The sequence below is a fragment of the Brienomyrus brachyistius genome, chromosome 15 (genome assembly GCF_023856365.1).
Source record: "Brienomyrus brachyistius isolate T26 chromosome 15, BBRACH_0.4, whole genome shotgun sequence".
NCBI classification, from domain to species: Eukaryota; Metazoa; Chordata; class Actinopteri; order Osteoglossiformes; family Mormyridae; genus Brienomyrus; species Brienomyrus brachyistius.
The window spans coordinates 23,737,402-23,764,725 of NC_064547.1; the positions used below are offsets into that span (position 1 = coordinate 23,737,402).

The 27,324-nt window shown below is 38.1% G+C and overlaps 1 protein-coding gene across 4 annotated transcripts in view; it reads right to left on the reverse strand.

Annotated features, from left to right (window-relative positions):
* negr1 (neuronal growth regulator 1) overlaps positions 1-27,324 on the reverse strand; it is a 163,127-nt gene that overhangs the window by 26,050 nt on the left and 109,753 nt on the right. For 2 of the 4 annotated variants that reach the window (XM_048977210.1, XM_048977213.1), the window contains exons 5-7: positions 26,771-26,891; positions 15,543-15,691; positions 9,822-9,863 (exon numbers count right to left, since the gene is read on the reverse strand). In XM_048977210.1, the coding sequence (XP_048833167.1) occupies positions 9,822-9,863; positions 15,543-15,691; positions 26,771-26,891 (312 nt within the window). Of the gene's footprint in view, positions 1-9,503; positions 9,632-9,821; positions 9,864-15,542; positions 15,692-26,770; positions 26,892-27,324 lie in introns of those variants that run through there. The other 2 variants (XM_048977211.1, XM_048977212.1) reach the window with 2 other exon arrangements.

Consider the following 27,324-nt stretch of genomic DNA (forward strand, 5'->3'; position numbering starts at 1 on the left):
GTCACCATGTAGTGGTGTCAGAAAAAACAGCAAATGGTTCATGAAGGTCACTTCGGCCATCACTACTGTACTCCCTAAAAAGCAGTGATCGCCAAAACAACACTTCATAAACCATTTTCGGTTGTGTGGAAGGACATTAAGCAATGCATAAATGTTTCTAGTTATCAATACTATTATAAACAGAAACATTCAGCCTTGTTATTAGAAAGTTATGTAATTTCGAAACTGTCTGCCAAAATACAACCTAAACAAAAACAGTAAGTTAAAATTAAGTTTTTTTCCCCTTTGCGTAACAATGTACTATGTTTTGCCTATATTGTGATTAGACTGCACTACTCCTTCTCCTTCTGCACTCTCTCCCCTCCATTGTCCTATTTCCTTCCTGTCACGTCAGCACAAGCAGGCAGAGCAGAAAAATACCCACCACACTCAGTTATGAGGAACACCAGCCATTTTATGTATTTTTTTTCACTTCCCAAAAACAAATTATTCTTAAAATATTTTTACGAAATGAATGTTTGTATTATTTCTGCTTTGCCGAACGCCGTATGCGGATTCAGCTCCACCCCATTATTAACATCAATTAAGTGTGTGGTTACCATGAATCAATGATAAATAATGCATTCTGAATGCAGGATATGGTGCAACTACTGAGTATCAGTTTGCAGCTAAACAAATGCTTAAGTCACTATACAGTAGCAGCACAGAACTGCAGCCTTAACTGAGTTAACAGGACTAGACTTGGAAGAGGGCTTTTTGGTGCTGTATATATCTTCCCTTTATTGAAAAATATAGAGCGGTGTCCCATTCCTAGCTAACATTGTTTCATACACCCACCACCCCAGGCTTAGAGTTAAGATTTTCGGCCTCTCAGACGGTTGCCGCTCTGTACCTCTGTATATTAACTACACACTTAATTGATGCTCCTTTTCCTCTCTCTCTATTTAGTTAAACTATACACAGTGCTCCATTTTCCAGGGCATGAGGTCGAAATGAAATAGATACGTGGATCTCAAAGCACTATGGGATCACACTGGATACGTCATACCACGGACTTTGTGGCACAGGCTGGGACCATACTGCTGCGCCAAAACATCCAGTTTGTTTCACCATATGATTATTTAAAGATCTGCTGGCAGACCAGAGCATCAGGAAATCTCCCAGTACTCCCAATGGCCAACCCAGGCCTGAGAGTAAACATCATTGATCGGAGCAGGATTATATAATTATGGTAGGACTGAGACATTCCTCTTTAATGAAAATTACTAATGCGTATTGTGGTGCATATTAAAATAATGTAAGAGAAAAATGCAGGTGATCTGGCTGAAGTGAGCAGCCTCTCACAGCACATTAGGGTCAGAGCTAACACGCTTTTAATTTCCATTCATAACTTTGTGATCCATGGCATTTTTCAGAATAGTGTCTGACAAGTATAAAATGGGGGGGAAAGGATGTAACAAGTACAAAGAAACAATTCTTAATATTCATTTAAGAAATATCCCGGCCATATTGTAGTGGTAGATTCTCGGTGCTGTCTTTTCAGCTGCCCAGCTGTAGACAAAGTTTTTAACATTACAATGCAGTGCAGATAAGCAGATGGCACTCAGACCCTCAGAAAGGTGGAGTGAAGAAGCAGGAAAGTGTTAATGAGGTCAAAGATTCTGAAAGAGAAGGAATAAACCCATCGTTGTCAGTACCCAACACAGAGCATGTAAAACGCTGCATCTCTCACAGACTGACAGGACCTTTTTCATTTTAGGGTTTAAAATATGCAAGAAAAAGGTTAAAGGATGCAATGTTTGATACGGTCCATGGGTAGCAGAGTCCCGATAAAATCCATAGCAAGGCAAAATGAGAAATGAAAGGGAAGGATGAGAGGGAGGGGGAGCATGCTAACATAAATTAGCCACAGTTTCACCATTTTGAAAATCATCTGAATGGCACCACACGGCATCCTAGACCCGTATAGTGTCCTTATACCAATATCTGTTGTTGCAAAATGCTAAAACTGCAGATTAGCATTAAATAGCAAAGCTATACGTATCTAGGTTACCACGCGCAGTAGTTTGTTTGTACAGTAATTGGCATTCTGAAAGAAGGCTGGCATATTGTGGGTATGTTTAGATAATGCGGAGCAGGAGATAAATGAAATAGCTGCGGTCAAAGTGACAGTCCCAAGATGTGGCCATTTATAGCGGATATGGGATGCTGCGGTAAATGCCGTTGTGGTACGGAGTGGCACTGGAGAGGGTGTGATTCTGCAGTGGGAGGGAGGACAGTGTGGGCGTTAAATGTCCCCTCCTGCTTATAGGCTGCACAGTCAACGGGACCCAGCTGCTTCTCATAAGATGATCCGGCTTTCTGGGGTTTAAATAGGGTCTCCAGGTGGATTTGGGGCACCTCCCATGCCTTGGTTGGTGTCCTGCTTTCAGTTATTCGCGCCACAATGATTTTTCAGGTGCCCTTCAGTTCATTCCGAAGTAGCTTTGAGGTCACAGTTTAAAGCAGCCATGACCCAGCACTGTTTCGGTTTTGTCAGCTGAGTGAGTCGGAGCCCTGCTGCGGCAGACAAGCACCCGGCAACCTGCCCTAAAACGCGAAAAGGCACCCGGCTTATGTAACGAACAAAAGGAGGTCAGCTGTGTTACACTCCTCCCCAAATCCGCAAGTCATCTAATATTCATGCCGTGTAATTAGCAGAATATCTGCTTTTCATTAAAAATTAAGAAAAAAAAATATCCAAAGCTGCAAAGTAATGCACTAAATCAGCAAGCGCACATCATAAACAAGTGAGAATCCCCATTTCCGCTCAACAATTCCTGAACAGGCAATTTTTTCCCAATTTCCTTTGATCGCTCAAAACAGCCCTTAATGATTCCATAGGGAAATACTCATTCATTTACAACTACAAGTAATATACCACAGCAAGCAAATTCATTCTTTATATTCAGCTCATTTTTGACAAGTTAATAATAAGTACAATATGAATACAAGTGCAGTCATCATCTTTGATTACAGGAGGTACACAGCAGAAAACATGAACTGTTCCCTTTATGCCGACCATAAGGCTGTGGGTTGTGGCATTACGTTGTCATTATTCTGTATCAGTCACCATAGTGATACAGACATTGTGGTCTTTCAGCTCAGCTGTGATTGGTTGCAAACTTATTAGAATTAACCAATAAGACAACACTCCAATTTTATTTTTACAGTTAATAAAAAATTTTAATCACACAATATTAGAACACCTGGTTATTTGCCTACTGTTCTGTTTTCGCTTATTTTTGTTTTTTTCTGATAATACTATTGCAATATCAGAGACTACAGTCACATAATTAAAATGACATGATTAGTTGGTGCCTCTGTGAGCCTGCCTTTTTCACTGTGTTCTCCTTTTTAACATTAGCTAATGTTGCACAGTGATCCATTGTAGGCCTGGGCTCTCGGCTGTAGGTTCACAGCTAGGGGAAATGAGCAAGTGATTCAGTGAACTTCAACTGTATATACAATGACATGCAAAATCATTTTTAAAATGTATTCTTAAAATGGATTTTATTTAATCTCACTGCGTGATATTTTTTGAAGAATGGCAATAGGTTTTTTGTTTTCTTCAAGAAACTTCTGCCAGTTTGTTTGTATAACATTTCCAAAGAGGAATGGAGCCCTTTTTCATATTCCTCTGTAATACGGTTTATGTCGTATAAAATCAAGCAGACAGGGAGGAGAGTGCCTCTGTGGGTTGCCACCATGGAAGCCTGCTGTTTAGACCTGTTTCATTAATAATTTTTACATTTTTTATTATTTTTTTTTCTTGATAATTAACCAGCTGCTGGCAGTTTAAGGCCCAGCTGCCATTGACTATATCAAAGCCATTAAATCAACAGAAATACGGCATCATTGCCCCGAGTACCTGAGTGCTATCATAACTAAACCATTCTGTTTGTCCTCAGTATTTTGGAAGCACCACATTCATATTGTCATGTGTAGAATGGATACCATTTGAACTACAGTAGTAACTGCATTGTCCCCATTGCTCTCAATTTTGAATGTAACTGTCACAGTCCTCCATGTGGCCTCAGTATACTTAGCAGCAATAATCTGGCCCTGTACCAGAAACAAGTGTTTCTAAATCAGGGAAAATCCGTGTTTTATATGGAGAAGAAAAATATCTTTGTGTTTACTATGCAGAACACAAATGCACTAATCTTTTTAACCTTGCTCAGTCTCAGAAAAACACGCTGGTGTTCACAACAGAACTTTATCATAAATTAGTTCTTCAAAGCAACAGAGATTATAGTGGTTCACTGGGGTAAATGTAAGAAACAGTGGCCTACTTCTGCCTGCAGCGGATCTGGAGGTCAGCTATGATGTATGACATGCCATCTGTTCAGACCGCGCCAGACACTTCTTTGTTTTGAAAGTGAGAGCAGGTACTAACGTACAGCTACCGCAAGAAAGGCAACCCTAGTTTCCATTTCATATCTTCGATTTGCACCTTTTTCAGGATCACTGGCGAAAATGATTATCCTTACATCATTTACTGAATGCTGACCAAAATATACGAATATGTAAAACCAGAAAGGGCTTAATGTACATTAACTGAATCAGATTTTGCTGCCGTAAGTACTGTTTTTTTGCATGTTCAGTATGTGGCACCTTTCCAATCTGTATACAATAAGCTGGTACAGTAACAGGCACTATTTTCATACATTGGTTCATTAAGTTGTGCCCTAATTATTATAAAAAATTAAATGTAAAAAACTTTTTTTTCTCTTCAGCATGCATTACGTACATTGTATAATTTTTACATTTAGACAGCATACTAGGTCAGTAAGGCAATTTACCACAGATTTCTGACACAGGAAATGAGGTGACCTAAATGTTCTATTTTGCAACACATATCACTATTAGTGCTTTTTAAATGCATGCCTTAAATAGAACTGGCTATTTTGGAGCATGGCAAATCCAAGAATATGTGCTGATTTTATTCCATACTGCATGTACACGAGAGTATATTGAGCATAAAACAATCTTTGTTACATATTTATGGGTAAAAGATTGAATGTGACCAGCGGTAAACTCCCAGAATTAAGGAACAAATGTTTCAAAAAAGTACAAAAAGACACGTGGAGGTCAGTAAAATCAGCGGGTGCAGCATCGGTTCGGATTAAGCCGTGAAATCTGCAGCACAAACATGGGCTTTTCCATTTCAGCTTCACAATTAAAGTGATGTAAATGCTGTATAAGGTTATTTAGGACTAACATTTCAAGGGCTACCTGTGTCCTTTATACATAAATGTGCTCACAGTCTGAGTCACTTCCTTTGCATTGGCCCTAATTTTCGAACATCATATTTGACAATTGAAGAGTTGACAGACCCGATGGCTTCTGACAGCAAAACCTGCCTCTGGATACTTGCCATGCTCAGCCTCAGAGGACGGAATATAGAACAACACTGAACGATTCAATTAAGCCCAAGCTCTGCAATACTTTCAAACATTCTTCTGCAGCAAATGCATATCTTAGGTCAAATACAGTTTGAATAATTACAGTGGCTTATGATCAGTCAATGAAGATGCTGATATTTATTCTCACATATATTATCAGGCTATTTTCTTATTCAGTGCTGAAACACCCATCTGTACATTCATTCGCCATCGATCACTTATTCATATTTAGGTCATCGTTTATTGAAACATGCAATATGCTGTATGTTGGTCAACTATATGATAAATTTTGTGCAGTGCACAGAAGGAAATACTGTGGCGATACTTTCTATGAATGCTATGTCTATAAGATTCTATGAACACATTCATAACACATTAATAAAGCATTATAAACATGCCTAAAATATTGTGAATGTTTCATGATGCTCTTGACTATAACGTGCTATAAATACCTTCAGAATGCATTATAATGGTCTGTATAAGAATTAAGATTGCTTTGTACTCTTTAACTGACAGATAATCTGTTTTATGAAAGCAGTATATTACACTGAGCTTTTTTTTTAAGTACTGGAATCAGGAAAGCATAGCAATGACAGTATAATGTGTGCTTGTCATCCTGCAAGATAAAATTCACTTTCAGCAGATAAAAATTGATGCCTGTTATCACTGCAGACTATGTACAACGGAGCTGTAGTCTAATGACCTCTTATGGAGAAACAAAATGGCCAACTGCTCTAAACCGTCAAATTCCGTAGCCAGTCCGCAGACAAAGGAGGCACCTTCTGTGACCACTGTAAAAGCTCTTTTCTCCCACGATTGTCTCGAAAGCAGGAGATGCGGAGTAGGCGAGAGGCACCGTGAGTAATGAAGTGCTGATATTCAGCTCAAACTCAATCCCCGCTCTTCCTGCACTGTCCGCCTGTCACTGTCACCTAGTCTGCTGGATTTCAGAAGCCAGGTGACTAGCTAACAGCCGCTGGCACTGGCCAGACATTTCAGCAAGGGCACATCCTGAAGAGTAGTGCATGAGGGAGCAGTGCATTGGCAGAAAATCACGCTGTTCACTCCAAACAGCGACACAGAGGTTCCTGTCCTCAGAACGACATTTCTCCGAACAGCTGTCTGACATACTGGTCATCCGTTAATAGTGAGGCTCACGCTCTAGAAGGAGACAGAGTGAAGGACGTGCAGAGACTTGAAAAGCACATTATTATATACATGCAATGTGACAGTGGATGAAAAGGAACTGAATTTGTGGATGAAATGACCATCCACAGGGCAGCAGCAATGCAGAGGAACAGAAGAGCTGATTTTCGAAGCTTGAGCATGTAAAAGCCGGCAACTGTAGTAATGATCAGAATGCAAGTGATGTGGACAGATGACATATGCTACACCATATGCTTCGAATGAAGTTTGAGGATTTGGTATAGGCTGCTTCATGGCCTTTGAGCAACTTCTGACGGGCGTGTGCTCGCCTGGATGCCAAGCACGCACCATTTCAGTAACAGTTCACCTTCTGTTCTCCTTTCATTATTTGTTTTGACTCAGATATCGATAAATTGGGTTTTACCCCTATGTACTCATTAAGTCCCAGCCCAATTCTCTGTTGAGCAGGATAACATTTTACATAAAAAATTGAGAAATATATCTAAAACCATGATTCTGTAATATCTACATACTGCTCCATACAGCAATGCTGATGTGACCCGACTAGTCGTCTTGGCTGCATTAGTTATCTGTAATTAACTGAAATCATTTATTTTACAAGTGCCACATTATTATCAGTACAGCTAAATCAACAAAGTATGAAATAATAAGCTGCACATTCTGTTTTGCCAAGGACCACGAGATGTTAGGCCCAGGGAATTTACGCAAATTTGCGTAGATTTGGCAGTTCTAGTGTTAAGTGAGAGATTTTAGCGTTTTCATTTGAATGACAATTTACAAGCTGAACTCATTTGATGGATCCTTGTCCCTCTGTTGAATGGTTTTTCATGGGTAAAATTGGTTATTGCAATTGGTCCATTTTGACTGCCAAAGACACTATTTTCGGTCTAAAGCAGACAGTCGTGGGTCATGGCAGCCCTCAACGATGTCACGTTATGGCTTGACTAAATGGTTCTGAGACACGAGTGAAACATTTCATTCTAAAATGGTGCAATATCAGGCATCCTATCCTTGACAACAGATGTATTAACATGGGTCATCCCTGTTTACGAACAAAAGCCACAAACCTTCAGCGTGACATAAATCGTTTAGTTTTACATGGGCATCTTTTTCAAAAATATTTATGGGCATGTTATATTTTTAGGAAAAATAATCAAAATCAGAAACAACTGTGAGACCTACCAATATTGCTGTAAGAATAATTTCCCCCTGGGTGAGTTTATGGTAATTTTATGACAACAGGTATTGAATAAACTCACAATTTATAAGGAATGGTAGAATGAAAAGGGGAATGACGCGGCAGTTTTGAAGGTGGTGACTGAGACCACTGGAATGATTCTGCAGCATTGTGATCCAGTGCTCTGAGTACATCAGCGTGATTCACTGCTGGCTAAAGGTCATCACCGTAAGCGGTTGTAGCTCACCTTGCCAATTATGATAGGTCTCCCTAGCAGGGTAATGACGTTTGCACCCAAAGCTAGCTATCTCTACATACATCCTTATTTTATTTGTCCTCCCTTGCAATATAAATGATACTGCATCTGTTAAGCTTAAGAATTTATACTATACTGACAATAGCAAATCCTAGAGTACTCCCATATTTGCATACAGTAATGAAAGATTAATCAGCAACAGCATAACATTATAATACAAGGAAGAATACCATTAAGTGCTAGTTCATGATTTGTAAGGGCAGCTTCAGACAATGATTTTAACATCATACGTATATCAATTATTAAGTATTAATTATCTAATGCTTTTATTATGCTAATGTTTTTTTTTTCAAATGATCAATTACTGTGTTTAACAAACACATAGTCATTTACATGACAATATGTACAGTCCTGCTGACATGAAAGTACTGTTCCAAAAATGGAGGGATATTTTTCTGTTTATGTAAATGTGACTTTAAATATCAAAGTATGAAATATATATTAAAATAATAATTCGACATTACACGTTTCCTGTACATCCTTTTCAAAAAATCAGTCATACTAAGAAACCATCTATTTCACAGGTTTGCCACATGTTAATAATCAACACATGCATAAACAGATACATATGAGCTGCATATAAATGTAATAATATAACCACCAGTAACTGGCTGTCAGATTACCCTGAGGGTGAAGTCTGCTGGCAAGACTAATACTTTTACTTACTAAAGTAGCTTGGCAAGGACAAAATTAGCCAAAAAAGGCCATTTGGAAGAAAACAGAAGGAGAACAGAGGCATGTTGAGTTAGTGTATCTCAAAAATTGATACTGCAGTGTTGCGTTAAACCATGAAATTGTCGTTTGTTCTGCAAGCATTAAACCAAATGAAAGCCAAGGTTTGCATACTGCCAGGGAACTGATTCTTCACTTGCAATTTCACAGAACCCCCATGGATAATTATATTCATTTCAAATAAATAGGTAAGAGACACCAAAGAGGACAAGCTCAAACAAAGCTGGCTGTCCTTATAATAGGACACTGCAAAGGCTGGTAAATCTATGACACATCTTATAATGGTGTCTGATGCATTTCCATTCATCGTTGCTCGCTATGTTGATTTGTGCATTATGTGTACATTGAGCATTAAGCAAAACAATGTAATGAGTTTAGAGGTTACATTTTGCAAGGTGCTCAAAACAAAACAAGTAAAGAGGTGCCCGACAGAGTGATAATAGCTGGATTTTTTTTAAAGCAGTGTAACAGTGAACAACAACAGCAAAGAAAAAAAAAATGAACAAAATGATTCACCTGCAGCAAAAGCTGCATTTATAAGAAAAATTGCACAAGACCAACTAAACAGAACAAACAGCAGAATTACAATAGCTTTGTATCAATATGGTGCCCTTCATGCAGATTGCACGGAGCGTAAAAAAAGGAGGACAGGCCAGAGGAAGCTGTCAGCCTTTACAAAGCATCGGTCTCAGAGCCACAAATGACAGTCACACTGATTACATCACATAACTCTGTGGGAGAGGGATTCGGTGGGGAAGTGTGCAATGGAACGGCTGCCCACACGGAGAGGAACTTAAAGGGGGGAAAAAGAGGAAATCAATTCATAAAGGGCACACAAAGCTGTACACCAGCAGGCATCCCAGCCAATCAGGAAAGAACATTAGAATAGAGGAAAGTCGCTTTTCCAAGTTAGTGTGCAGAGGTCCCAAAAATACTGCTTTTTTTTTTTTTTTTTGCGTACAGCATGTTACCATATACTGACCTGGGCTTGAGACTGGACTAGCTGGGGTGGGTTCAATAATTGCTATAGGAAACAAAAGGGGGAAGAAGGAAAAAAGAGGACATTCATGTATTATTAACATAATGGAGACGCAAAAGAAAACCATGCATGCAAAGACAAGACAGGGAATGAAAACATAAAAAACACATTTGTGTCTGGAGACCTCGGTTTCCTGCCAGCGAGGGGAGAACTCTGATTGATCATCGCTTCTGTATCAGCTCTTACGGTCTCTTTAAGGCATTCACATTTTCACACTGAGTCCCGTGAAGCAGCCATAAAGTGCCTACTCAGGTCATTCTGACACACATGTGAAGCGTTACGTGCGATTGTGCGGTAGTACCACCGCTGCTGTAGGATACGTTTTCTGTCGTAAAAAAAATTTAAAAATACGTTTCAGTTGAGCATATCTCGTAACAAGTTCAACACCGTCCACTGAACACTTTCTAGTTAAGTCAAAATGGCTGGTAAAAGTTCTTTAAATCCTGTTGATTTACTGAAGTACTGTGCAGACATTCTGAAGGTAATAATGCACACTGATGAATATTCATGAGTTCAGCTTCGGTTACTTTCTGATTAATATGCCTCCAGCACCCAAACCTCCCTTTTAAATTACACTGCATACAACCGAATGTTCTCCTGTGACAAAACGCCAGTACGGTGGCATGAATATTACAGATCTGCATGTGATTCTGACCCCCTAATGGCACCCAGACGGCCTGCTCTTCACCTAACAGGCTCCATGCTTTCAACAGTCCACATCTCCAGCTCATCAGGGTCATAAAACTTCAAAAGTCAAAACTCAGATATTTACTGATTTTAATGATCTATAGCTCTGTTACCTTAGTTCACTGAGTAAGGGCAGCGTTTTAATCAAAAATTTAATTACATTTTACATAATCAGCCCAATAATTACAATGCACATATTCAACCTCCTAAAGATTTAAAAGGAGACCCATTCACCAGGGTATAAAAAACCTAAATAACCTATTTGACTTAACGTCCTACACAATAAATAATAAAATATGATCATAATAATAATAATGATAAAACGTCTATATGTCGACTCTGTGTTACCTGCTTATTAATTCTGCAAAGCTGAATGTTAATACCAGCAATATAAGCAAGATCATAAACCCTCCATTAAATCCTTCTGTATGAAAAATGTACATGCAGCTATTCTTGTATACCAGATTAGTCATAAGAAATGCTCACATCCCGCAGAGCTTTCCATCACAGACTATTCTAGTGTTTGTGTGACATCGTCTGTCTTTACTTGTAAGACAAATGCATTATGCAGGCAGAAATTTCATTATGTAGTTTGTGAGCGGTTTCATTTTTCTTCATTGAATCACGACCACCAAATAAAATGAAATACTGTTACAAGAAGCATGTATGAAAGAATTTATTTTTCAGGGAAATCAAAGATGAGTGTCATTCAACGAATAACAAACACATCTATGGCTAATGAGCACCATATTCTTTTTTTTTCTTGCTACAAGGTTTAATGGTAGTTCAATTAGCGGAAGCAAATATCACTATTTCATTTAAAGTATTGTAGTACAAGACCTGGAAGGTATTGTACAGTATCTGTGTTGTTAAATTATCTGTTTTCTTCTCAGCTTTAATAATTTAGTGTTAATTACATCTATTTCAACTTCTATCTATTGGAGCTTTTCCAGTGCCACCAAGAACTGACCCTACCTGACCCGTTCTGTCTACTGGTGCTTCTCCATTGCGAAGTATGCAAGCCGTACCTGAGCCGTTACTGCACTGACCAAACTGAGCTGGTTGCATCACCACCATCTGATTAATCGGAATGCATGGGTATACCGATGTTCTGCACAGGAATTCTTATCGGACATAGCCATATATTCCCGAAAACTCGAAACTCGATTTCCAACAAACTACTTAAGAAAGTACATTTGAACAGCTGAACGGAATGGATTTGTAAAGCAAATTTACACAAGCGAATTTACGCCAGCGTTTGATACTCATGGTGCCCTTTCTGGTGATTCTCACAAACGTGCCTGTGGAAACTAGCACAGAGTAAAAAAAATAACTGTAAATCCATCCATTTTCCAAACCACTTACCCTACTGGGTCGCGGGGGGTCCGGAGCCTATCCCGGAAGCAATGGGCACGAGGCAGAGAACAACCCAGGACGGGGGGGCAGCCCATTGCAGGGCACACACACACACCATTCACTCACACGGGCAATTTAGTAACTCCAACTAGCCTCAGCATGTTTTTGGGCTGTGGGGGGGAAACCGGAGTACTCGGAGGAAACCCCACGACGACATGGGGAGATCATGCAAACTCCACACACATGTAACCCAGGCGGAGACTCGAACCCGGGTCCCAGAGGTGTGAGGCGACAGTGCTAACCACTGCACCACCATGCCGCCCCCACATAGTAAATCATACTGTAAATAAGCATCTCTACAGTTTAACGTTGCTGTCACTCTCCAAACCTGGCAACACCTTTACCAAGCCCACCCTTCTACAGTGGAAAACCAAAGCAAACTGGAAGCGTGACTCTCTTCGCAGTGTGGCTCAGGTATGGGTTGGTTCCTGTATGACAGTGGAAAAGCACCATATGCAAGTATATTGCTGCAAAATCAAGGATTTTATTTTAATTATATTCAGAAATAAGGACTGGCTATACAGATTACTAACTTTACTAGTGCAATACTAGCTGTCATTACAAACTAAAACCTGGTTCGACTCCTGGCATCTGTGTGCTTCACAAACCATGCTGTATTTCTTGGCAAACTATGCTTTTAATTGGATTCACTGGATCAGTAGATTAATACATTTTTTATTTATTTATATCATGCATGTATTGCAATCCATATAAACGGTTGTTTAGCATTATAAGAAAAACTTTGCTTTGAATTTAAAAATAGGTACAAAAAAAGCAGACTGTGATATTGCATTCTGCTTACTAATGCAGGAGACTGAATATTAGCCAACTAATTTGCTATTTAATCTTTTGAATTTTAATGGTGACAGAGTTGCAGCATCAGATGGAAAAGATGACATGGACCACGGGAGAGATAGTAATGATACAAGCTCCTTCATCAGTGACCACTTACGTAATTCTCTGTCAACATGTCTTTCATTGTTCTAATTCCTTACAGTGCAAAGCTGTGCAAAACCAAGTGAAAAGGTGGAAATAGACTGTCGGATACTCTGGGGACCCTCAGTGTGTTCAGAATTCACCAACACTGTGCAAACAGAATAGCGTCAAACCTGTAAATCTATTACAAACACCTTAATTAATAGAGAAAATCCAATAAGGCAAAATCAACCGGAATTTCTCCGGTGTCCCATGACAACATGTCCAAGGCAACAGAAGCTGCAGTTCCAGGGAAACCAGGAAACGAACAGAGATGTTGACTGAGACACACAGATGACCTACAGTTGATGACAATACAAAGTCCTTCTGTGAGCGGAAAGCACCTACCTGATGCCATTTTGCTTATATGACTGCACATCATATTCATGATAGGTTTAAGAAAAACTTGCATTTAATAAATTCTGTTTATTAAAAGTACAGAAAAGGTAGGTTTAAATATGCTCCATAATTTTGTAATAGTGGTGCGACACAAAATGGACAAAGAACTAGTTACCTGACTTTATAGCACCAACCAAATACATACTTGAAAGTTTGTGCCAATTCAATAGGGTGGAAACTCTGGTTTATCCTGACACAAACTTCGAAATACAAATTTTTTATTTAATATAATGCAAATAACTCCCCCCCTTAACAACAAAGATAAACACAATATCATATGACACTTTCAGGTTTTCTTCTCTTCTGGCTTGATCAATCATCAGTTTGATAATTTCTAAAATAATTAACTGATACTTTATATTTGATAAATGAACAAATGATATTCGTGCTCTACTCAGGAACATGATATGCCTCTTGTATCTTTCTGACGGAATTGTGTTTTGCCTCACACTACAGTTTAAAATTTCATTAATTAAGATATATTAATTATACACATTATTGCTTCATTGGCTGAGAGCTAACACACAGATAATTTCATTATAATTTTGCTTTGAAGTCCAATTTGAATTTAGTATTAAATTGTCCATTGTAATTATTTCTGATGCACATTGATTTAGAAGTCATACAGTTCTTATTTTTAATAATTGGGCAATTGTAATGTAGAACACTGAAATATAACAGGAAAATATTTTAAGGCTACACATATATCGATATACAGTAAGGAGCACTAGAATGAGATATTTGCACAGATAAGCCAGCATGTTTGAATACCAACAAATTAAATAAACAAACAAACAAACAAAGAAATAAATTCAAATTGGCCACAATAATGGACCTTTTTATGTTCTTTACAACAACTAAAACTATATAAATGAAATGGAAGAGCACTTGAAATCATACAACTATTGTATTAAGTAATTTAAAAATACAGAATAACAGATTTCTAACAAAACAAAGGTGTGATATCATTTAAGTCATCTGAAGAAATTGCTAGGGAAGATTTCCAATTAATAATTAATCTAAAAAAATTTGAAAGTTATGTGCAATTTATTTGTCTAAGAGTATTTAAATCCGTAAATTTTATTTTGTTTAACTTATTCATGCATTTGAATCATAATATTCATCTTCTGAAGACATTAAAAAGAATTTCTTTCATAGAATTTTTCAAGAAATGTTTTCATTGAATTTTTCATAGATTTCTTTTGTCAATTTAATTTTTGATGCCAGTATATGGAATAACATAGTAACATTATTATTATTATTATTATTATTATTATTATTAATAATAATAATAATAATAATAATAACAACAACAATAATAATAATGATAATAATGATAATATGAAACCTCAGAGTTTTCCATCCTTTTCTATCTGTGTGTGTGTGGGTGTTGATTTTGCCAAAATCTCCATCATTTTTCATTAGAAGATGTTAAAATGGGTTTCTTTTTCATTACACTGTGTCATATAGTGAGAGGCAGTGAATCTCTGATGGGAAGAGGAGGTGCTTAACAGTTCACTTCCAGAGAATTCAAGAAACTGCCTGCATAGCCTTTGAAACCACACTATTAAAAAAAATCCAATATAGTTTATTGTTGTCATAAAAAAGGAGCCCCAGAGGAGGGGGAACATTGTAATGAGATTCTCTGCTTTTTCTGTTCTGTTTCCATTAGATCCAAGCAAGATCACTGCAATACAAATACAAGACTTACAATTTAGATTGACATTTCTCTGAATTTTCCTGTGAGACATTTCCAAAAAACTTACTTGGATCTAAAAATAGATATCCATAGGACGCTGGACTTTAATTTTAAAAAGGCAAATTCTAGAGATGTTTCTGTTTCTTAAAAATCTAAAGTTTCTTTTGAGAAATACTTCATCCCTTACCATTAACTATTTTGTAGCCCATTCCTTCGATTTGTGGAACATTTAAGAACTTCTAACAAAAAGGCATGAGACAATGAACATGTGTTGTTACAATGCAAACATCTGAAAAACATATGCAGACAAATCACCTTAAACGTTACTTTAACCAGGAATCCATTGCAGATTTTTATTTACCAAACAACAGTTTGGGTGCTCGGAGGAAGAGTCAATTTTCACACAGAAAGGGCAGGAAAAAATATCGCTGGCGACGCCCCCCTCCATCCAAACAATTCAGCAGGTTGTAAATTCATTCATTACTTACGACTCAGAAGCATACTGGCGTTGGCTGTTCCTAGCTTGTTGCTAGCCACGCATGTGTAGTTACCATAACGATCCTCCGTCATGTTAGATATGGAGAGAACTGATCTGGAGTTAAGGTTCTGGATTTCTATTCCGTGACTTTTGGTAAGCCTAGAACAGAGTATGAAGAACATTTTGTTACATAAAGGCAAGTAAACAAATGGTGGATCTTGTACAGAGGAAATGTACTGTATCAAATACATGAATAAATATATATAAACTATACCATTACATTATGTTGCAATCACACACACTAACCATTTAGAACCCATCACAAATCATATATAACACTGTATAAATGTGTATTCGTCTCTTTATTCATCACACATGTATTTATTGTTCAGCTTTTTCCAGCACATTTGCACTGTTTTGCATTGAAGGTTAGATGCCAAACCGTATTTTCTGTCTGAGCACTTGTACTTTAAGCAATGACAACAAAGTTGAATCTGCTCTACAGAGAGCTGTGCGTATTCTTTTTGCACAGTTCCACTTCCTCTTATTAAGAAAGTACTTCTACTTTTTTTGTAGTTAAAAAGAATCTTCTTGAGGTGCTTTGCATAATGACTGGCCCATCAGTTCTGATAACGGAGGTAAGACAGAAAATATCTTTAATGGCACCACATGCTCTGCTTTAGGAGAAGTAGCTCTTCTGAGAATAATTACAGACAGAAATGACTGGCACCCTGGTGTGTGTGAGACCTAATTATTGTTATTTTTCTTTTGTCTCTTTATGTACTTTTTTGGAATTTACAAGTAAACTGTGCTTATTCTGTGCCGCTGTGGAGAAGGAGTATAATGTTTGTCCCACATGCTAACAGGATCGAGTCACCTGGAGAGACTGTTGGTGGCCTATGCTGATAGCAGGACCATAGGCTTCGTTAGATATAGACACTAACGCATTAAAAACAGCATGGATAGAACAGGCTACGCCTCACACTGCTGATGCCAAGCAAGAGAAATAATACGCATCATTCATAATTTATACCTTGGAGGCGGAGTGTTATGTTTGAGGAGCAAAGGCTTGACTGAATTCTCAAGTCAGAGGGGTCTAGTGTAACATTTCAAATTAGATCGAATGTTGAAAGTGAAATTATGTTCATAGTGTCCCGTATTTCTGTAGTCGATTTGTGAGTATCGGGTTTTTATAAACATGTGACATGCGCAGCCATATGTTAATAGATACCTCTGCATTTGCATGTGCGCATGCCTGTGAGTTTCTGCCTATTTAGGAAACTTGCCTTGTTTGTATATATGGTAAATGAAGCCAAATATCACCTAAATTACTGCACATGATGCGAGAGGGCCGCATGCAAGGATTCTTTGGACCCTGTAACCTTTAAGGGAGGAATAAATTACGGCCTTTGTAGAATTTATTCTCCTCACATCAACCCAAAAATTTTCGAAGAATTTGAATGTGAATGTTTCCTCTTATGTATGGTTGGCATTTACACATAAAGCATATTTATTACACGGCAGAACATGTGATATTATCCTGTTGTAATGCCACACTCAAATCTTAATCCACCTGCATATTTCACATCAGCCTTTTCCGCTTTTATTTGTATTTTTAAGACGTTTTAATCACTGATGCTTAGGTTATAAAATCATCAGTTAATGACGATAAGATCAGTCCATAGACTTTCCTATCACTTAAAAATGGCAAAGGAATACTTCAGTTTTCTCAAAGGCAGGGAGATTACAGGAGAAAGACAATCTAAGCATGAAAATGTATGCGTGCTGTTGAGAAAAGACAAAGGCGATTTCCAAAAGGGACAGAAATGGTGATCTGTGACAGCCGTCATAACCGACGCAGATGCAGAAGGCACTGTGACATTTTCAAGAGACTTAACATTTTATTAAGTCATCCTTTGCGATAAGTTATAATGATAGACATACACACTGCAAAGTGGTCCATTTTTTGGCAAATTACCTTCCCATACGGTGGGGGATTGTTGTCTCTGTTTATTACTAGAGCAGATATGTATGACCTCTTTACCAGCTTGTCTCTAATTCCCGCTGAGATTTTTTAAATGTTGCTGGAACATTTCCAAACATAATCACAATGGGGAGAGCCGAGGTTCAGCCAGTGTATCCTACAGTGTCTGTGCAGTGAGCAAACAATCCCCCAAAGCAGCTTCTGGCTTTTTACATACAACAATAATAATAATAATAATAATAATAATAATAAAATTTTTCAGTAGGGCAAGACCCACACATGCTTTATTCCACAGCATTAGCATCAATATGTGCTTTTATCTTTGTTAATGAGTCGCTAGTTCATTATATTTTAATTTAGCGAAAAAATGTACTTAATGTATGCAGGGCTCTACTTAGCAATTCCTACCAGAGTAGGAACAGTACTTATGAGTCTCCTAATCAAACAAGAATTGTTTGCAAACGTGAAATATGCCTCGTGCAGCCACTTCGTCCCAAGTGGTATAAACAGCTTTTAGCTGTACTTCAGGAACGTCTGATGTGATGCGCATCACAATGAATGGACAGTTATTTTGTTCATAACTAACCCAGGGTTCCATGACAGATAACTATGCATGAAGTACTATGTATTCTACGAACTCATATTGGGTATAAAATCACTATTATTATCATTATTATCATTCTAACTATTCTTATAAATCATAATAACACAAGAAAACATTTTCCTTGGTCGACCCATTTTTTTTTTAAGTCTTACCTGCTGATACCAATCCTACGTATCAGGATTTTCTTCATTTAGTAATTTTTTTTAAAACACTTTTTAACGCTTCTTTAATGAACTAAGCTTTCTGCAAGAACAATATTTTAAATAATCTTTTCAAATAAAATTGGCTCCGCAAGTGTCAAATTAAATTGTTTTTTAGGGGAGTTCTGCCACGGGCAACTTTCTGTTTCATGTCTTACAAACTGCGAATTTAAAATCATCATTCCTCGCTGTGAAGAATCTCCAAATAACAGAAATGTTTCCCTTCACCACATTAGTGGAAGAGGGGAAGGTGAAGGGAGTTGAGAGTCGGGGTGGGAGAAATAGCCAAAATGTATTATCCTGATACTTTTGGTTATAATCACTATCCACAATATACTGTAGGTCCCGACATTTTGGAATGTATATAGTAATGTTAATGAACCATTTAACCTCTTGACCAGCAAGTTTATCCTTGCAGTAATATAATAATAAACTTAACTATTAAGGTACGCAACAATATTGTGTATGTAAAATAAACTGACTCCATCCATCCATCCATTTTCCAAACCGCTTATCCTATTGGGTCGCGGGGGGTCCGGAGCCTATCCCGGAATCAATGGGCACGAGGCAGGGAACAACCCAGGATGGGGGGCCAGCCCATCGCAGGGCACACTCACACACCATTCACTCACACATGCACACCTACGGGCAATTCAGCAACTCCAATTAGCCTCAGCATGTTTTTGGACTGTGGGGGGAAACCGGAGTACCCGGAGGAAACCCCACGACGACATGGGGAGAACATGCAAACTCTGCACACATGTGACCCAGGCGGAGACTCGAACCCGGGTCCCAGAGGTGTGAGGCGACAGTGCTAACCACTGCACCACCATGCCGCACCAATAAACTGACTCATTAAAGTTATATGCGCACAGATTTCTGCTATAAAGTTTTGTTTCATTTTTATTTCAACATTGTGAAGACATATGCCAATATAATGTGTATTTATCCAAAAACAGCAACATTCTAGTGTTTGTTTATGCGACAGAGACAACAATTACGAATATCCGGCGCATAATTATGTGTCAGCGTAACATCAGTCTAAATATGGCCGATTTTATGAGCTGATCAAAATTTTTTTGCAAATATTAATATTGGTAAAGAACACCAAATACCATAACACTGATATACTGTTATACATAATAATACTGATAAATACATTAACTGTCACTAATAGATTATTATTAAAAACCATTAAAGTAATGACTGTTAGACTGAATATTATAGTAAAACTGCTATATTAATAAGGCACATATTCGATTGTTCAGGTAACTGCGGCAATTGACCTTCTTGCAATTTAATTTTATCTCTAAGTATGACGACCTGCCCCACTGTGCTCTCCCTGAATGTGACCTTTCCGGGTGCTGGAGAAGCTTCACTCAGTGAGTACTTCAGCGTGAAATTCAATGTTATTATCTCAATACAGACCATCAATTTAAATAGTGAAGTGCTACTTGTGAAGGTTTCCAGCAGAGATACCAGCCTCAAAAAAAAAAGAAAGAAAAATCTGATAAAAACATCACATCACATCTTTTGGCCTCATATACATATACAACATCACGAGAAGGTCCAGGTCTCAAATTAAGTAAAAGCTGGAATCATGGTTATGGACCTCCTTAGCAATTTGAAAAAATTGGATGCACCCTGTAATTTCAATTAGTTCTGAACGGATTGATGGTTTGGCTTGTGCTCACTGGGAGTGGGTAAATGATGGTTAATGGGGATAATTTGGTATTTAAATTCAAGAACCACTATTTGAGTCTTCCCTGATTACATTATGTAGAGAATGTTCTTAGTGGGCTGATGAAGTTATTCAAACATTTCATTAAAATGCAAGGTGAATATACGGTTTTATTTTTTTTTTTTTTGGGGGGGGGGGGGGGGGGGTGACCTATGCACAAATACATAAAATAAAGTACCAGCTGGACATCACTTGCCTGCGGGAAACTCCGATTTCGATTTGCTCACCCGGGCTAAAAGGAAGGAGCTGAATCAGTTGGCCGCATGAAAATAAGGTAATATAGGTTAATGCAGGCGAACCTTCACACAGGGCCCTGCAGCCTTGGTATGAAATGACAATTTCCAAAAAGCCTCAATCTGACTGGCAGGGTCAAGATATATTCGTGTTCCGGGGCTGACAGTAACCATTTGCATTTTGATTGATTTATTTTCATACGTATCAGATACCCTTTTCCAAAGAAAAGGGCACAGCACATTGAAGCCTAGTGTGTAACATACAAAGCAACAAGAACTAAGGGGTTAATAAGTATGAGCAGACACAAGTAGTCGATATAATAACAGTTGTGTAATAACGTGCCACAGAGCTGAAAGCTAGCCGGTCCATTGACTGACTGATGTGTGGCGATATTTGCAAAAGAATGAAACCCTTCCGGTTGTGTCCTGTTTTGTGAAATAAGAAAATTATGTGTTTTTTTTTTTTTTGTGTGTGTTCTTTTACATTTAATTAAAAACCTACAATCTCCGATTGACAGCAGAATAAGTTTAAGTAAATGTCAGGTAATATTAAATGAAGAAAACTCAATTATGTTCATTTCAAAAAAGGCTAGGATTGTACACCCAGTATTGGGTGAAAAGAAAAATCTTTGTGCGGTGAAGTGGTACAATTTTGTTCTTCCTTTTCAGCCCAAGCTGTGTCAGATTGCTTGGGGATCACTTACCAGCACTATTCAGTGCTTTTTACTATTCCCAGTAACACTGGCAGGACCAGGCCACTCAAAGACTTGTCAATCCAGTGTAGGTCTGCTTTTGCTTCATTGATAAATTGATTCATTTGATAGATCATCACTTGTTTTGCTGAAAAGTGTTTTAGCGTTTCTTAGATCCTGCTATTCCCAGGCCAGTCTCTCCAGAGCACTCTACCCATGTGCCATCTGGTTTGATTCAGTGATGTTTGGGTTGGACCTTAAGCCTTTAATAGAAACCCAAAGCGCTGAACTCAGTGATGTTCTAAACAGCAAGCCTTTCTAAACAGGGTCGCTCTTCCAACTCTCTCAGAGAGCACACCTTTGCACTCCCATCCTTTCTGTCAGAGGCTCCTTTCCGCATTTGCAATCTTAGTTCAGTGATGCACTGGCCTGGTTTTGTCTTCCAGTCCTGTTCTCCAGGACCCCGTCTTTTGATTCCCATCTCCTGTGTCCATCAGTCAGAAGCTGAGTCCCAGTCAAAAGTTCCTTATTAGAAAACACCCTGGTTGCCTGTTTAGAGCATTGCTCCACCCAACAGACTCCTGGGCAGTTGGACAGAGAACTTGTGGATGAGAAGGTGTTGTTCTGGGTGCTTTGCATGTATGTTGTGATTTTTATTTTTTTTTACTGAATCCAGAGGTCTTTTGCAAAAGAAATTATTTGCCATAAAATGATGTCATCATCACCATGCCTGACATTAAGTGCAGTACTGATTAAATGACTGTGCTGTGTTTATACTAAATCTATACCTTTTGCCGTGCCATTAGATACATCTGCTGTACTATATATCTCTGCTCCACTCCAGCAACCTAACTACTGCCTGTTGTTAAGATAGTACCTACTGTTGTGTAGCTTAGAGTTTAAAACATTTCTGGTGGTACGACCCAGAGTCTTCCATATAAAGTTCATCATTTTCCTCACTATGTGTTCTTGGGTATTTTCTTTAATTTAATTATTTAAATGATCAAAAACGGCACAATCAAAAGCCACAAACACTCAGTAATTAAAGTAATTTTGTGCGTTTTGTGAAATTATATATGAATTGTGACTTTTCCATATTAATTATAACCCCCCTCTTTTTGTGTTTAGCTTTGAATGTCTGTAAAAGGCTGTAAATAACACAAAAATGAAATAATACTTCAAAGTGTCATGACAACTATGAAACATTCTCTAATCTCAATGTGTTGCCTACAAAACTTTGATGCTAAATCTGCACAAACACGTTTTTCGATGATCTCAGAATTCGTGGAACCTTGCCCAATCCAGTGAATTTAGTAACATTTGGCATCTTTCAGCAACAAACCAATTAGCTAACAAACATGTTTTGCTGCATTATGCTAGTGGTTTTTATTCGTCAAAAATGCTGCAAAAAATATAATTTCATATGTTTTTGTTATGCAGTGTTTTTTTCTTGGTAAGGAGTCATTGCTGCTATTACTGTCTACTAGTAGCTGGGATGGTTCAGTGTGTCATATTTGAACATAGGCCTGAAAATCCCTGCAGTCACTGGAAGTAAACATACTGTATGGTCTATTATGGTTCGCGTTAAAAAAAAAAAACAGGCAACCAACCTGAAGTGCCCATCTATTTCCATATGTGCTATGGTAGAGAGGTAGCTCTAATCTTTGTTGTTGTGAATGTTAATTTTCATATTTCCATATTCTGTATAGAGCAGCATTGATATAACAGCAAATTACAGTATAAGGAAATGTGTCAATATATGGTGCCAGTGCTAACGGTAAACAGACTCTTTCATAAATGATGATAGGAAGCTTCATAGAATTAGCTTTGAAAAAAGAATGAACATTTTAATAAAAAATTCAGTGAGACTCACAGTAGCTACAGTAAATGCAAAATATAAGCAATGGTCTGAATGATTCATGGCCAGAGCAGAGCAGAGCAGAGCAATCCCCGTATAGCAACATTAAGGATTAAAAAATAAATTAATAAAAATAGTAACTTAAAAAATACGTGTGTCTTTGTCTGAGTGGGTGATTTCCTAATTCCAGGGAAGAAAAGGTCTATTTTTGACCCTGTTGAGGTTAACGTCGTTGTTTCCGGTTTCGTTTATTAACATGCCTCTTTATGTCTTCCAGATATGTTAGGCGTGGAGTTAGGAAACACTCTGCAAGTCAGTGAATGTCAGTTACAGGCAAATGTGTGCATTCATAACGATGATCATTTTACTATGTCCAAAAAAGGCTTAATTACAAAGTCATTTCAGAGCTATGGGACCATGTGTATGTCCTAAATAGACTTTTTGACATTTGTTAAAAGGAGGTAAGTGAGTCACCTGTTACTATGGATAGAAGGTCATTCCTTCCCCTGTTACTCCACTCTTTCTCTCAAGTGAAATACAATTACCTGAATGAAGGTTGTGCTGGCTTCTGAGTTTGATGTTTTTGCAGGATTGTGTGGCACATACAATACGTGCCATGATCATTTTTGATATCGGGCCATTGTGTGCTAACAAACAAACAAACGAACAAATGCTGAAAAAGATTATTGAATGACATAATTCACAGCGTATATATGTATTTCTTAAGGTTCCACAGATATAAGGAATGAGTCCTTTTTCATTACAGGACTACAGCTGTGGAATTGCCAGTTATGGCCAAAGGCCTGTTTGCACCATTCGCTTGTTCTCCTCATTTCTCTGAGGACATCAGTTGCTCGATTTTCCTTCTACAATCAAGACACGTGGTGATTATGTGAATTTCTGATTTTAAATCGCCCTAAGTATACCAGGAATTATTAAATATGGAACCGTTAAAACCGCAAATTCAATAATAAAGGTTGAGGTACTGTAGTATTGCACCTATGTACCACATTTTAAGTGCCGAATCCATATTGCATTTACTTTTGGATTCATTGAAGGCAAAGCGTTTAAGCTAGCTAAGTGTTTTAAAGATTTTCTGAATGTAACCCCTCATGCAGTGTTAAGCAGGGCACTAAATGTTCGGATTATAGCGCTCAGGAGATTCAAAGTGTTATTTAACATGGCCGTTGTTTTGCTGGTTTTTACGTGTTCACTGCAGACACTGTGGCTTCTCGGTGTTGAGTTGGACCACTTTGTTTCTATCTGGGGGGGGGCGGGGGCTGTGGTGACTCAGCACTCCTCACCCACTGCCTTCCCAATATGGCATTTGCAACATGTTGCAGATGCATCTGTGCCTCTTGTCTTAAATGTGCTGCCTAAGCTGGGTGTGCTAATGGCCTGTTTGCTAGAACGTTCTTCTTTTCAAATGGAGCCTCCACACTCATGAATATTTAATAATCAGGTGCTGCTAAAACAACATGATCAGTAAATACGTTGATTCAGAGAAAATGTCTTAAACTTCTTCTTATTATTATTATTATTAATAATAATAATAATAATAATAATAATAATAATAATAATAACAACAACAATAATACTCATTATTATTATCATTATTATGTTGTTGGCGGGCGGCATGGAGGTGCAGTGATTAGCACTGTTGCCTCACACCTCTGGGACCCGGGTTCGAGTCTCCGCCTGGGTCACATGTGTGTGGAGTTTGCATGTTCTCCCAATGTCGTCGTGGGGTTTCCTCCGGGTACTCCGGTTTCCCCCCCACAGTCCAAAGACATGCTGAGGCTGATTGGAGTTGCTAAATTGCCCGTAGGTGTGAATGATGTGTGAGTGTGCCCTGCGATGGGCTGGCCCCCCCATCCTGCGTTGTTCCCTGCCTCGTGCCCATTGCTTCCGGGATAGGCTCCGGACCCCCCGCGACCCAGTAGGATAAGCGGTTTGGAAAATGGATGGATGGATTATGTTGTTGTTTTTCTTGTAGTTGTTATTATGATCAATAATAATAGTTAGAATGATAATGATGATAATAATAGTGATTTTTACCCAAATTCTTTTACATGCCAATATGAGTTCGTAGAATACATAGTACTTCATGCATAGTTATCTGTCATGGAACCCTGGGCTAGTTATGAACAAAATAACTGTCCATTCGTTGTGAAGCGCATCACATCAGACGTTCCTGAAGTACAGCTAAAAGCTGTTTATACCACTTGGGACGAAGTGGCTGCACGAGGCATATTTCACGTTCGCAAACAATTCTTGTTTGATTAGGAGACTCATAAGTACTGTTCCTACTCTGGTAGGAATTGCTAAGTAGAGCCTTGCATACATTAAATAAAAAGAGAGTGCTTTTTTGCTAAATTAAATCTAATGAACTAGCGACTCATTAACAAAGATAAAAGCACATATTGATGCTAATGCTGTGGAATAAAGTCTCCATGTTTAACAGAAGTCGTTTTCCATTATTTTTACTCTACTATAAAATAAATTAATTAACAAGCTAACAGGATCACTCTAAATAACTGAAGACCATATTAGATTCTAGTTTCTTCTTTCCCTTCTTTTTAATTTTTGAAAGCATCTGAAAACATCTAAATGTCTGCTCAGCTATTCTTCAAGATGCAGGATTAACAATGCATGACAACAACTGCCTTAACTGTGTGGTCCTGTGATGCATCTGTCATGTTTCCTCAAAAGAACGTATTTGCTGAACAAGGTAAATAGTTGCTTGGGAACATATTTCTGGGTAGATTTTACTTCTGGGACTAGCAAGAAAATGCTGCCTACAAACATTACTACAATCTGGAAAATTAATAATCTGCCGAATTATTGTTTAATATTTATTTATATTTTTCACATAGATGAACCTCCCCCTAGCTGTTCACGGATGTGGCAGGAAAGGTTACTCAAGGAACAGTGTTTCATTTAGTAAATGAAAAATGAACAAACAGCTCTAAAAGTCCTAGCTGTCTATTGATTGGTCATCTTGTTAAAATGTCCTAGCCATCTATTGGTTGGTTATCTTGTTAAAATGTCCTAGCCATTTACTGCCTGGTTATCTCATTAAAAAGTCCAAGTGGTCTATTGGCTGGCCATCTCATTAAAAGGTCCTAACTGTCTATTGCCTGATCATCTTGTTAAAAAGTCCAAGCTGTCTATTGGCTGGTCATCTCTTCAAAATGCCCTAGCCGCCAATTAGCTGGTAATCTTGTTAAAAAGCCTTTGCTGTTAATTGGCTGCTCATCTCATTAAAAGTCCCTCCAAAGCAGCTCATCTTCACACAGGTGTGTTATTGACCATGGCCTTCAATCTCCATCAGGTAATACACAGGTTATGCACACAATGCTAGAGTGAGAAGAATCCAGACTTTATTTATTCTATTTAGAATTGAACTTAAACACATTATAAATGCAATATATGAAAATATATATGTATTGTAACAGGAAGCAGATTTCTGTTGTATTGAAAAAAAATAAGTTCCATTGGTTGAGTGAATACACAATAATCAAAGCTATTTTATATTGCTATTTATGAATTTATTGTTTAATTGTAGCGTTTAATTTTTTCTTTAGTATTTGACATAGAAGAAACTAATGAAGCAGCTAAAAGAGTAATAATCCATAGTGGCAATGACATTGCAGATAACAGTGGTTTCTCTCTATAGGTTGTTATTCATCGTTTGTTCTCAAGTTCTAATCTTGTAGATTAAAAGATAAATTTAGAGAAAGGATAGGACAACGTTGTATTTGAAAATATTTATCGCAAAACTAATGATACGTGTGGCTTTAGACTGGGCATGTGAATGCATTGTGGTTTAAAAAGTAAAAATGAGACCTTTTTCCCAGGCTTCATATATAACGATGTACGGGGACGCGGTGCGCAGGGTGACATTGGCAGAGGCAGAAACTCACCTTTTCTCTCCCTTGTACCACTCGAACGTGGGTGATGGTACAGCTGCCGTCTCACACCTTAGCAGAGCAGTGCGTCCCAGGCCCACTCCAGTAGACTTCATTTCATGTATTATGGGGGGAACTGCAATAAAAGTGTTAGCCGTCATACGGAGGCATAGGCAGATCCGCAGTTCACAGCATCTTCACGCGGCACGATTTTGATGTCACCTTTTAAAACACCACAGCGGAGCATCGACACCATCAACTTCACGTCCTTTCTAAAAGTTGCAATAAGCTGCCCTTGACTTAGCATGAATGATTATTATGTATGGAACAAAGCTGTTATTCCTTGTAAGAGTATTACTGAAATGACACTACAGCAGGTCTACACTAAATTGAACAAGACTGAAGAACACAGACATTCAAGTATTAATCAGGTACAGAACAATGGAGGCATAAAGAGCACATACTCATTTGCCCCTACCTTTATTTATAGCATGTTTAATTATCCTGTGACCCTGATAAGTGGATGGACTGCTGGGCAACATAATACTGATTTCTAATACAATGTAATA